Source organism: Mastigoproctus giganteus, chromosome 3 (assembly GCF_048544385.1).
Source record: "Mastigoproctus giganteus isolate SK-2022 chromosome 3, ASM4854438v1, whole genome shotgun sequence".
NCBI lineage: Eukaryota > Metazoa > Arthropoda > Arachnida > Uropygi > Thelyphonidae > Mastigoproctus > Mastigoproctus giganteus.
The window spans coordinates 8,205,447-8,218,873 of record NC_143577.1 but is presented as its reverse complement, the minus strand read 5'-3'; the positions used below and the strand labels follow the sequence as shown (position 1 = coordinate 8,218,873).

The 13,427-nt window shown below is 32.6% G+C and overlaps 1 protein-coding gene across 2 annotated transcripts in view; it reads left to right on the top strand.

Annotated features, from left to right (window-relative positions):
- The window catches only part of U4-U6-60K (U4-U6 small nuclear riboprotein factor 60K), a 58,530-nt gene that overhangs the window by 39,130 nt on the left and 5,973 nt on the right, over positions 1 to 13,427 (top strand). For both annotated transcript variants that reach the window (XM_090369897.1, XM_090369898.1), the window contains 4 exons: positions 826 to 948; positions 2,457 to 2,564; positions 8,526 to 8,644; positions 12,957 to 13,006. In XM_090369897.1, coding sequence (XP_090226023.1) covers positions 826 to 948; positions 2,457 to 2,564; positions 8,526 to 8,644; positions 12,957 to 13,006 — 400 coding nt within the window. The remainder of the gene's footprint in view (positions 1 to 825; positions 949 to 2,456; positions 2,565 to 8,525; positions 8,645 to 12,956; positions 13,007 to 13,427) is intronic.

Here is a 13,427-nt window from a genome sequence, read left to right as displayed (position 1 = left end):
TCTTAAGCTGCTTTGTGCTTGAAGATGTAATTCCATAACATCTTGGCACTTATCCATTTCCATTCTTACAGTTAATTATACCACTGCTAGATATACTAGCATTTTATTTTATTATCTTATTGTTAATTAATTACTTAATGTGTGTATATATATAAATTAAAGAGTATAGCATAGGATATTGTAATGATGTGCACATTTTTTTTTTAATGATTATTTTATCTTAACTTATGTTATCTTAATATATGTTAAGCATTCCTTTCTGAACCTGAAGTGGATTAAAATAACATACTACTCTCAAATTAGATTTAGTCTTTTCAAGGTGATCCATTAAAGAAGGGCATGAAATTTACATGTTTACTTCAAGGAAATGGAACAGTCAGATAAAATAAATGTCATTTGTTCATTCTTTCTTTAATCAAGTAAAGAAGTGGGGATCATATTTCAAGTATTAGATAATTTAGGTTGAGTTTTGGATTACACTGCCACTTCTAAAGAGTCTAAGAGGAGGGGCAATATTGTCTTCCCCAGTATAGACAGCAAAAACAGAATGCAGTGTGAGCATTATTTCTCAAACCATTCTTTCTTCATTATTCAGACCATATTTTATAATTTTGCTTGATCATTTCATTGCTGTAAAATTAAGCTTTTGCTATGTATCCATATGCAAAGCAAATGTCATGTTCTTTAAATATCTATTTTGACTTATTGTAAAAATTAGCCAAAATTTAAAATTGAATTTCACTTAATAAATTTTATTATTAAAATATAATTGAATTATTATTTAATTAAAGTTAATTCCATGGTATCAAATTAATTAACTTTCAGATTTGATAATTCATGGCGTCTATGGGATCTTGAGATCAGAAAAGAAATTCTTCATCAAGAGGGTCATAGTAAACCTGTATATGATGTTAGCTTTCAGTTTGATGGCTCATTAGTTGCAACTGGGTATGTAATAATATTTGGTGATATTTTTTTTACAAAATTTTTTTACAAAAATATCACTTCTGCATATATTGTAAACTGATTTTTTTTTTTACAAAAAGATCAGTTTTCATAATATACAAAAGGTTAGAAATTTTTATTATCTGCTTAGTTAAGATGCTTATTATAAAACTTTTTACTTTAATTTGTAACTAATTTGTAAATTTAATTTGTAAATATTTTTACAATATAAAAATATTATTTTACCATCTAAATTTTTTTGCATTTTGTAAAGAAGACTGATCATCAAATAAGAATTGAGACAGTCTCTCAAGTTGGAATAGCATGTGGCAGTTAAGCCATCATGATATTTTAAACATAAAAGATGAATGTATCTTTATTCCCAAGTATTAACTGCCAATCAGACAGGAGATGAGATGAAATTTGTGATTGTGCTCTAGTATATTTTAAAAAAATAGTGACAGAAGATGAAATTTAGTGCTGTCTTTATGGCCTACAGGCAGAACATTAGTCCTCTGAATGAAATTTTCTGGTGTCTTCAAGGAGGGGCAAAAAAATTCAGATTAGCAACCTAAAGTTCAGTTATGCTAGAATCATTTTTTTTGCTAGAATTATTAAGTGGTTCAGAGATGCAATCAGAAGGAAGAGACATGATCTGTTGGGAATGGAAAGTTATAAATTACTCCATGACAGTGTTTCATTATCATGCAACAGCAATTTCTGGATACTACCTTTTTAAGCACTTTGTAACTATCTTACAATATCCTTCTTATCTTTTGACCTTGTATCAAATTATTATTATTATTTTTTTTTTTTAAAAAACTGAACAATTCATCAAAGGGGTGATAATTTTTTGGTAAAGTAGATTTTCTAGTGAAATCAAGGAACTTTCAAAGAGGACTTTATTTTTGCAATTATATATTCAATGAAAAAAAAATATAAATTGCCATAAAAATATATAAAACATATAAATTGCCATAGAAATATATAAAACATATAAATAGCCAATATATAAAAATACATAAATAGCCTTCTAATTTTAAAAAATTCAATGCGTAATTATTGGCAAATATTACTTTTTTTTAAATAGAAATTCTAGGAGCTTTAGGATCCTACCTTATATAAACCCAAATAAAAATTTGAAGATGTATTTGGACACTGAGAGGAACACCTGTTGAACCCATTAAAACTTAAACTGGTCTTTTTATTCAGGTATAGCTCAGTGCTTCCTTAGGTAATTTTTTGCTACAGTTTCTCACCTAACAGATATGAGAAATCTGTAATTTAAATCAAAATGATCCTCACTATCTTGTGTATGATTTCATGAGGCTGCTAGCTTTGTACATTCTGAACATTTATCAGAATTTTGATACTTCTAATTCCTCATGGCAGTTATTAAAATTATTTAATTCTACTGAGGAAGATTGCACTTTTATTTGTTTACTCACTTGTTGTTGATTTGAAGCACTTAAAAAGTTTTTGTTACCCAGTTATTCTTCTTTACATTTTAGGGGTATGGATGCTTTTGGCCGAGTGTGGGATTTGCGCACTGGTAGATGTATCATGTTCATGGAAGGTCACTTAAAATCAATTTTATGCATAAGCTTTTCTCCAAATGGGTAAGTTTAAAGAAGCTTGAATATACATCTGGAATTTTGAAGTGCTCTAATATGTGTTTTTTTTATAGATGATTATTTTGCTCGCTTTTATATTTAAGCTAATAAAAGGAAATGTTTTTAAGTTTTTCTAATCTAAAAGATTAGAAAAACCTTTTAATATTTTTAATAGATTTCTACTATTTTAAAAATAAAAAACCTTAACCTGGTTCATTTTCCATTTCTTGTAGCTGTGTAGAGGTTTCTGTATTTTATTATTTGTATTATAATGATTGCATTACCTTCCTTAATTTTACTGATTTGAAAAAATGTATCTTTGGTTGGAGAAGTAACAGAAGTAGGAAGTTGGGAGGGGAAATTTGTTTTCTGATACTTAATGAATTACAAAAATTATGACTGAGGATGAAAAAATAATAACAAAAATGTTATAATTAAGATAAAGATAAAAATAATGACATTGGACTAATAAAGAGAGTAATGGTATTTGACCAGTTATAATATAACCTAACCTCACCTTTATCTAACTTAACAGGCTTAATTATTAAAGATATAGATATTATCTAGCAGTCAACAATATAACTCACACAAGCAGTAAATTGGTGTAGCCCTTTTATATCCAATGGACAACAAAATCTATTCAGTCTCTAAAGCTTGTCATATTTCAGTCCCTAGCCTGTCATACTTATTCTTTTAGGTATGGCAGGCCGGGACTTGCTATCTGGAAGTCTAAAATGCTGGTAGAACTGATTTTAGGTTCCATTTGTGAGCCAACTGAACCAATTATCAGTGCAGTCTTAGTTGTTCTGCAACAACCAAGTCCTCTGCTTGCACCTTCACAATGGTGGAACTGTCAGTAACTCTGGGTATAATTATTCACTGTATGATTCCTTTTGCTTCAATGGTAGAATTTGTGCATATGTCCAATCTGATATTCCATCCCCCTTATGCAAGGCCAGAATTGCTACACATAAGTATATGGGGGGGGTATCTCCCTCACCTCATGTCACCAGGCAGTACTTGGTGGTAGATGACACTCATCATCCAGTGCAATACTTCAATAAGCAATACTTTGCTTATTGAAGGCTTGAAGTGGTGAAACCTGTGTTTAGTCTCCTGAGGAAAACTGGCAACCCTCATCTCTTCTGTTATGTAGTATGAGTGATGTCTTTTGAGGTTGTGATGGGCCCCTCCCCCATGGCAAGATCCAGTATTCTTTACATTTCAAGGGTATAGCTAAAGTGGTTTTAACAGGCCAGTTGCTAGATAGTCCACTGGACTGAACCTTTTTTGTAACTCTCTAGGAAGCATCTGGATCTGCTGGTGTATAATCTTGCTTCCTCAACTCCTCTAATGACTGGAAGGAGTCAAGTAATGCATATGTCGGAGGCTTTGTTAAGGAGCTGGGTATGTTTTTGCTGTGCATAAACCATATCCAAAAATTTAATTAATTCATACATGTTTCCCCTCTACATTTACTTTATCTACTGATTGTATCATGAATAGACAAACTAAAAGAACAAACTTATCTGTGAAAAGATCTGTCTCTCAAAAACTTCCTCATTCATTTCACAAATGTATGTTGTCTCAGTTCCAATATCAATGATGTCAATTTCTACCTATAATCTGCCTGGCTCCACTTGCTTTTTCTGACAGAATTGTACTTGTTGGTTGCTTCAACCACTGCTCATCTCAGTTGTCCTAATTATTCACTGTATGATTCCTTTTGCTTCAACGGTAGAACTTGTGCACATGTCCAATCTGATATTCCCTGTCAAAGATGGTAATTTGGAATCTCCTCTTTTGATCTTCTCTATCTTAAAATCTCTCTCTACCTCTATTCTGTCAAATTCATCTCCTGCTATTTAAGGAGGAGATGAATTTGTTATCTTTCTATTATTATCTTTCTCCCATCTTCACTAATTATTCAGAATTCTTTGACTTCCTTTCTTTGAAACTTTACTTTCTCTAGTTTAACTTTCATAATGTGTGGTAATTTTCCTTGATGATTTTAATGTTCACAACTCTGGCTGGCTTCAGTTTCTAGTTACATTAACCCAGTTAGTCAAAATGCTGAGACTTTTGCAATTTTTTAATGATCCTTACACAGTTTGTTCATTTACCTGTCACACAATCCTAACCACACATCCAGCATTCTTGATCCTGTTCTTGCTAACAACTCCTTCAGTGTACGCAGTCAATATAAGTGCTTCTGTAGACACCTCAGGTCACAACTAGGTGATCTCTTCTGCAAATGGAATCACTCTCTTATATGGCCAATCCCAGCTACCTAATATTCCAAGTAAAGTAAAGTATAAAATAAATAAGAAAAGCGAAAGCACTGCTGTTCTACAGAGGTGCGAATGTGCAACCGTTCTGCCCAAGGAGACAGACACACCATAGAATGTGAGTGCTACTTTTATAATAAATAGAAAATAAGAACTCACAAGTACTACCTCTTGAAAGGGACATCGGCACTTCCATCCACCACCTTGTTTCTTCATTATATTTTGATTTCTCCATTATCTAGTTTGCATTAATGAATCATTTGATATTAATTTAATTATGTTAAATCTGTTTATTATTACATAGTTCAGTGTTAATTTGCATTTGGTTTAGACCCGTTGATTGGCTGGGTTGTTGTATAAATTTACATTTTGTCTTATGTTTGCTTATTTAACCAGTAGAGGGCAATGGCCATGACATGCTTTATGAGTTTGAATTCTGTTTGGTTTGAATTGTATGGGGACATCCATTGAAATTTTGCTGGATAGCAGTCAATGACTGAAATATGATCCATTTTGGAGTTCAGAAGTGCTGATGTCCCTTTGAAGAGGTACTGCTTGTGAGTTCCCAGTTTCCGTTTTCTATTTATTATAAAAGCGGGTTAATTTTTTGGTGGGTGTGTTGATGTGTATGTTCTCTTAAGTGGGGGGATCATTCATTCACACTGAAGGTGAGTGTACCTTTGCCTTTTCTTTTCTTGTTTATATTTTGTTTGATTTTGAATATTAGGTGGCTTGGTATATTATATAGGAGCAGAATTGCCAAGTTCAACCTTAACTACAGAAGGAATTTTCTGTGTTTTATAGTTTAGTGTCTTCTTTTTTTATTGTAAATTTGACAGAATTTACAAGTTTAGGTTTTCCAAGTTCTGAATTGTTCTCAGGTCCGAAAAAGTTTTAGATTTGCAAATAATTATGTTTTTTCATGTATTATAATATGAAAAGTGACTTAGTTTGAGTATGAAACATGTTTTTTTCATGATAAGAAATTGATGTAGAGTTAAAATTCATAAAAGACTGAAGGTTTAAACCCCAGCTTATTTGGTATGGGTAATGGTATTTATCAGGCTAATTATTAATATTCCTTTAGTTTAATGCACTCGTGCTAAGGTAACCCATCCATGGTTACCAGCTGGTAACTCATGGTTACTCAGCATTAGAACATTTTAATATAAGAGTTGGAAATTGTTACAGGTAGTTCCCGACTTTACGAATTCATTCGTTCCTAGCACGATCTCGTAAAGCGAAAACTTGTAAAGTGGGAATTTTTTCCCATAGACGTAATGTTAAAAACAGGGGTTGTATTCTCAACAGTGAAATTTGACTATAGAAATGTTAAATAAAAGTTAACAAAACAATAGTTTATGCTTAAAAAATGATTTATTTACCCAAAGAAATGAAAACACAGCCTTTAAAATCAAGCAAATTATAATAATAAAGAAATTATTTATGTCATACAAATGTTAAAGAATGCTTTTTCTTCATCATCGACTAAATGTACACTTGTTGTTGGTTTTATCACCCATTGTTGGCTCGGCACTCGTTGGTTTGTTGGAAGCACAAGGAGTTGTGTTTTCTTCTTCGGAAATGCTTCAAAAGTCGTGGTTTCCAAGACAGTCTTCTCTTTTCTTTAGAAATTTAACGATGGCATGCATAAGCATTTTTTTAAATCTGTAGCAACTTTTCTAGTGCGCTCAAAATTTGAATCTTGTGACTCAAAAATCTCAGTTGCTTTTTCTGTGTGTTGAAAAGCTTTGTCAAGCCTTTTGAGAGTAAAGGAACGAACAGGAGTTTTATCTGTTAAATCTTCTTTTTCCTCAGCTTCTTCACATTTCGCCCTATCAAGATCTTGATTTGTGAGCTTTCCATTGTGCGTTTGAAGCAGATCAGTGCCGTAGTTGTAGAAATCTCAAGCTGCAATTGGTTAGCAATATTAACGATTGCTTCTACGATCCCTGCTGATTCTTGAAATACTTCAAAATTATCAATAAAATGATGACAAGTTTATTACAAATACCATGTTCTTCTCTGTACTTTTTTCTTAGGCTCGTTTTATTATTTTGATTGCATCTAAAATATGGAATTTTTTCCAAAATTCTTTAAGAGTTGGATCTCCATCCTTATCTCTGTCTGAACAAATAAATGCACTCACAGTAGTAATGTATTGTATACATTACTAACTTGTAATCAAAACACTTGGTTTGATTTACTGTATTTATGAATGTTTAGCATTTATTTATTGCAAATAATGTTTATATTTTTGATTCTGTTGATACTTGATATTTGAAAAAAACAACTTGTAAATCCAGGAACTCATAAAGCGAAAACTCTTAAAGCAGGAACTACACTACCTGTATATATTATTATATGTACTGAAATGTTCCTGTTGAAATTGGCTGAAGATGACCATTCTTTAAAACTTGGTTGTAATTTCCAGTGTTCAGTTTTTGTTTCATTGAGTCAAAAGTCATGTGCACATTCCTTTGGGGATTTTTTATTCTATCCATCTCTTCTTTTTAAAATGCCTTTAATCTTTTAATTATCACTCTGCACTTAGTTGAAGGTAAGTATATGAAATAGGTTTTTGCTATTAAATTTTTAATTTAATAGCTTATGGTAGTTTAGGTTTTCAGTGATCACCAGTCTCAGTTGATAAAATTTATAACTACACAAGTTGTTAGGTTTGTCTTTCTTTACTCCCACTAGAGCAGCAAGCTGTTTCTTATCACTGCCCAGCTGACACACACAGTAGTATGTATGAAGCATTGGAATAGTCAGAGTCCCTGTAATTACTAATTAAATTCTGCATAAAAGGATAAGACTAGAATATAGACTGTGTATGTACAGTTCTGGTTGCAGTATTTAAAGCTGAAGGGTTGAACAAATTTAACGATGAGAGCATATTTTCTCTTTTTAGGATGACACCGGCAAGAGGACATGATTAAAATTAAGGAAAGATAATTATAGATTGTATGTAAGAAAATTTGCCTTTAGACATAGGGTAATCAACTGTTGGAACAAGTTACTTCCTAATCTTGTAGCGTCGGTGAGCTTATGTAGATTTAAAGAGGGATTAGATAAATTTGGAATTAGATAAAATGTAAAACAAAAGATATTTTATTTCATTTTTATTTAATTATTGTTATTATTTTTTTCATGGCAGATGCTACACAGGTTTTGCTTCCCTGCATTGTTCTGCAATTTGAATACTAATGCCAACTATGTTGGCAAAATATAGATATGAGGGGATAGAAAAAGAGTAGGGTAAAACTGCCTAGGCAGGTATTTGAAAAAATACTAAAAGGAGAGTGACTAGGGATGGCCTTGAAAGAGATGTAGAGACAACAGGTGAAGGAAGATGTCAAAGGTGGGGGATGTAAATTGGTTATCTACCAAAGTTAAAAAAAACTGGCAAAGAATAATATGGGGGAAATTGATTCAGTTGATCCAGGGTGTTTTGGAACAGTGGGAATAGTAGTCAGAAGTGCTGCATAAAAATGACATTCATTTTGACATGCAGAAATGAAAAAAAAAAAAAAAAAATCAAATTAATCTTGTCTGAATTTACAAATTTCTTAAAAGTGCTATGTGTTCTGTCCCATACATGTAATATGCATAAACATGTATAATGTTTTTTTTTTTTTATTAAAAGATGCCTTTTATTTTTTACCTTTTTTCATAGATATCAGGTGGCTACAGGTAGTGAAGACAATACAGTGAAGATTTGGGATCTTAGGCATCAGAGATGTGAATATACCATACCTTCACATACTAACTTGGTTTCAAGAGTACTGTTTGAAAGTAAGTTATGGAAATGTATACATTTATAATTGTTTTAAAATTACGGTCAGCAGCCTTTTAGCACTAGTGGGTCAATTTGATTTCCACCGTCATAATGCAGTAGACATGACTAGTTGATTAAAAAAATGGAATGTGTAAATTTATTATATTTTTTATGGAGAAATAATTGTTAAATTTTATTTGATCTAATGATAGTTGTTTTATGTGATATGAGTTTAGTCATATTATTTAGACAGTGTTGATAATCATAATTGGTTATTAATTAGAATTTCCCTAAAATATGCTTTAGAGAATTACCAGTGATTAAAGGTTATTTAAAGTATGCCGAACACTAACTGAAAGCTAATACTCGCAAGGGGAAGACGTTGGAAGCAAAGTATCAGTTTCACCACCTTATGTAAGGATCTTTGCAGTTGTGCTTCCTGTTGAGTATTGGCTTTTTTTTTCTATATTTTAAATATTTTACTTCTCTCTTTTCTTTAAGCTGTTCAGCTTACAACATGCCATGCTACCAGGTAGGTGTAGCATGGCATGTTGTAAGCTGCATGTTGTAGCACCTTACTAACATTATCCTGTTGCAGTTTGCAGTAAAATTTCCCATGAGTAAATATTTTATGTAGTATAAAAGTGTTTGATTGAATTGCTGATCTTTAGTTGATAATGCCATAACTTCATATATTTTTAAAAGGATAGTACAGTCTTTTGGCTGTCTCTTATCTTACTTTTCCATTCTATAAATCCCCTCCCTCCAATATGGTGGCTCTTGTCTTTGTTTTAGTCACTCCTGTTCCAAATTTGAGGGTTTTTCAATCTTCTTTACTTCCTATTTACAAAATTAAATTTTTTTTGATAATTTTAATATTACAACTGTATTCTGCTTTCCTTTGCAGAATAATAGTTATAAGTACAGGAACTTCCCGACTTACTTAAGAGTTGCGTTCCGCGGAAATCTAAGTAAGTCGGAATTTCCCCCATGCTTGTGCAGCACTTGCAACTGTGCTCGCTGAATTGATTGAATTAAAAAAGAAATGTTCGACGAAAAATATTTTACGTGAATAGAATTATTTATTGTATTTATTCAAATTTTTATCTCATGCGCAGGAAAAATGATGAAAGTGTGCAATTTAAAAAATTTCAAAATTATAAAATTACAAAAAAAGAGAGGAGACAGGCATAATGTCAGTAAGTTTTACCTCTCAAGCACCGTTGCCAGAATTGACGTCTTCAGCTGATAAGTACGCCGCTGTGGAGGTTGAGGGCTGTGGAGATTTAGAAGGGGTCGGCCACTCAACCTTACGAAAGAACATATTGATGGATGACTGGATGGTGGTTTTTTCCTTTTCATCGTAGATTAATTTGTAGTAAGCAAGCATATCATTCACCTGTCTGTTAACTTTTAAGAATCGTTCACTGTCAGGATCCATCTTCTCAAAGCTCGTCATTGCTGATGCAATTTCATGAAATGTCTCGGCTCCTCATTTAGTTTATCTTGAGCTTTGTCAGCATTTTCTTCTTTCACTATCACTGCCTGCAAGTCAATAAGTTCTTTGTTAGATAATTCCTTCTCTTCTTCCTCTATTAACTCCTCCACGTCTTTGGCATCAATCTCCAACTGAAGTAGCTCTGCAACCTTTACAATCTTATCTATAACCTCTTCAAATGATTCATCTTTTTCAAATCCTTCAAAGCCTTTTACATGCCTTGGGCATATTGTCTTCCATGCGCCATTTAAACAACGTTTAGTAATTTCCACCCAGGCCTTATTATGTTTAAGATGGCGCGGTAAATATTGTAAGATTTCCAGAAGTCTCTTAACGTAAAATTTTTCTCGTTTACTGCTGATAATGCCTGAGCAAATGTTGTGCATAAATAGTATGCTTTTAAATTCGAAATAACACCCTTATACATAGGTTGAATGAGTGAAGTTGTGTTTGGCGGTAGAAATATGACTCTCAAGTTCGAATTGAAATCATCTAGATGCATAGGATGTCCAGGAGCGTTATCTAATAGAAGCAAAATCTTGAAAGGAATGTCGTCTTTACAATATTTTTCAACCTCGGGAATGAAGCAGCATTTAAATCAATCCTCAAAGAGAGATATTGTTATCCATGCTCTCTGGTTCGATTGGAAATGCATGGGTAGGGTGGCTTTATTTATGCCCTTAAATGCACGAGGCTTTCCAGAACGGTACACAAGCAGTGGTTTTAATCTATAATCTCCCGCTGCATTAGCCCCAAGTAAGAGCGTGGCCCTCTCTCTTTTGATGCCTCGAAACCTGGCATTGTATTTTCCTCTTTGGCAATGTATGTTCGATCCATCATTTTTTTCCGATACAGAGTAGTCTTGTCAGTGTTAAAAATTTGCTGCGTTGAATAGCTGCTTTCATCAATAATTTTTTCCAGCACATCACAAAATTTCGCTGCAGCTGCAGAATGGGCACTGGCAACTTCACTGCATGCTTTAATGTTGTGGAAACCAGAGCAATGCTTGAACCTATTAAATCACCCATTGCTTGCCTCGAACTTGGGTTGGGGTTTGCCATACTTATCCTTAATACCTCCATAAATACTTGTTTCTTTTGCTTGAATGGTCATTAGAATCAGGGGCACTTGCTTCTGAATCTGATTTTCCATCCATATTATTAACAGCTGTTCCATCTTCAATATATAGCACCTGAACGCTGTTTTTTGATCCCTGTTGATCTTAAGTGCATTGATCCTTTGACATGTTCTTTTATACGTACACTGTTCCTAAAAATAGTATTCACTGTTCAAGCAGCGGAACCTAATTCCCTTGCAATAGATGACAAACTTTGTCCTGCTTCGTACTTCTTAATCATTTTCATCTTCATTTCTAAATCAATTTTGTTTCGTTTCATACCACCACTTGTTTTTTTTCATTGGTTGCTTTCCCTTCATCATTGTAATACATAAATCGGAATGAAGAGAAGTTTCTGAAAATTTGTTTTTTATATGATTGAAGATTACAGTGAAGGGGAACACATTTCACCATAATACCATAACGTAAAAACCCACAGAATTCCAGTTATCGGTATTATCGCAAATGCAATAAGATTGTGTTTATTACCCATTTATAATTACACTAACAGAAAAGCCCAGTAAAAGGGAAAGTGCATATTGTTTTTTGGTTGTGACATCCAGAAACATCCTTTAGAAAAAATATCACAAAGGCGTTCAAAATTGATTCTTATAATGGGAACATATGATAATGATGAAAGGGTAGTGCAATTTCCATTATAAATATGACCCTTTAGAGAGATAAATAGCTTAGCAGTACAGGGAAATTTTCAACTTCCAATGACTTGGAACGAATTACAAAAAAAACAAAAAAAAAAAACATGCATTATTGGGTTCACATTACGATATTTTCACGATACCTCCATTTATTCTTAAGGGATGCAAAATATGCTTCCACGATTTTTTTAAGTTTGCACCAGCCAGCAAAAACTTATGTAAAGTCAAATTTCCGTAAGTCGGGGAGTTCCTGTATACAGTTTCCTTTAAATGTCTTAATTATCTTTTCTTTCTTGAGTTGTTTCAGATTTTACAGCATGCCATGCTAGCAGGTAGCTACACCTCCCTAGCATTTTCCTGTTGCTGTTTGCAGCAAAAGTTTCCACGTGGTTTAAAAGTGTTAGATTGAATTCTAATCTCTACACTTAATCAATCTTTAAGAGTGCATACAATTTAGATACAGTTGAATTTGTGATCATTGAAATCATCTCAACCCAGAGGTAAAAAAATTGCTATATATTCAGTTTTTCATACCACAAAATTAATATTTGTTTGTTATTTATTTAATTGGCCTAATTCATGGCAAGTTAAAAAAAAAAAATTGATTCAAAATAATGTTTTGCATTCTAAAAATCACAGCTTACCTATTAGTAATTTATTTTTTGAAAGATATTTTTAAAAAAGTGTGAAGTAGCATGCATTTTTAGAATAAAGCAGCAGTTTTCTGTCATCGACTGTGTTAAATACATTGTATTATTGTTGAGTGCTTTTCAAGATAAGTTTTTCCTTTGGAAATCTTTGAATAGGGTCAAAATGAACTCCAGGCACCTGTTTAGTTTTCACTTGCCTGATGATTAATAAGATAGCACTAATTGAAGATTTCATGAAATACTTTAAAACAGAACAGAACAAATTGCAAACAAGAGAATGAGATATGATTTCAGATAGTTCATAATTTTTGATAAATTATAAAGGCAGAATGAAGGGCTCAGAATATCTGTGTTCTGAATTTCTTTCATCTTCCTACTTATTATAATACTGACATTTTTTACTTTCAGGAAATAATGGGCAGTACCTGATCACCACATCTTATGATAATTCACTAAAGGTAGGTGGCATACTATATGGATTGATTTCTTAGTTCATGTTTCAAGGATTGTTTTCAGTTTTAGTCTAAATACCACGTAAACGGCATTATTTTTTTTATAAAAAAATTGGGAAGTCTTACAATTTTAGGATGACACGTGTACAGTGGCAGTTTTCTGCGATCAGTTTGATAGATATATTGTATTATTGTTCAACAATTATTGCTTTTAATTGCCAGAAGTCCTTATGATCACAGATCACATATCTTATTATTGTTGTTAATTAACCACCTTGGTGGGGTTGAAGCTCAGTAAGTTCCTCCTGTTCCAACAGGAATTGAACTTGGGCATTTTCCATGTGATGTGGATGAACAGTAGTATTATTGGAACACCTATCATAGTCTTCGCTGATTTGCATTTTCAATCTGTAGTATACAGTATGTG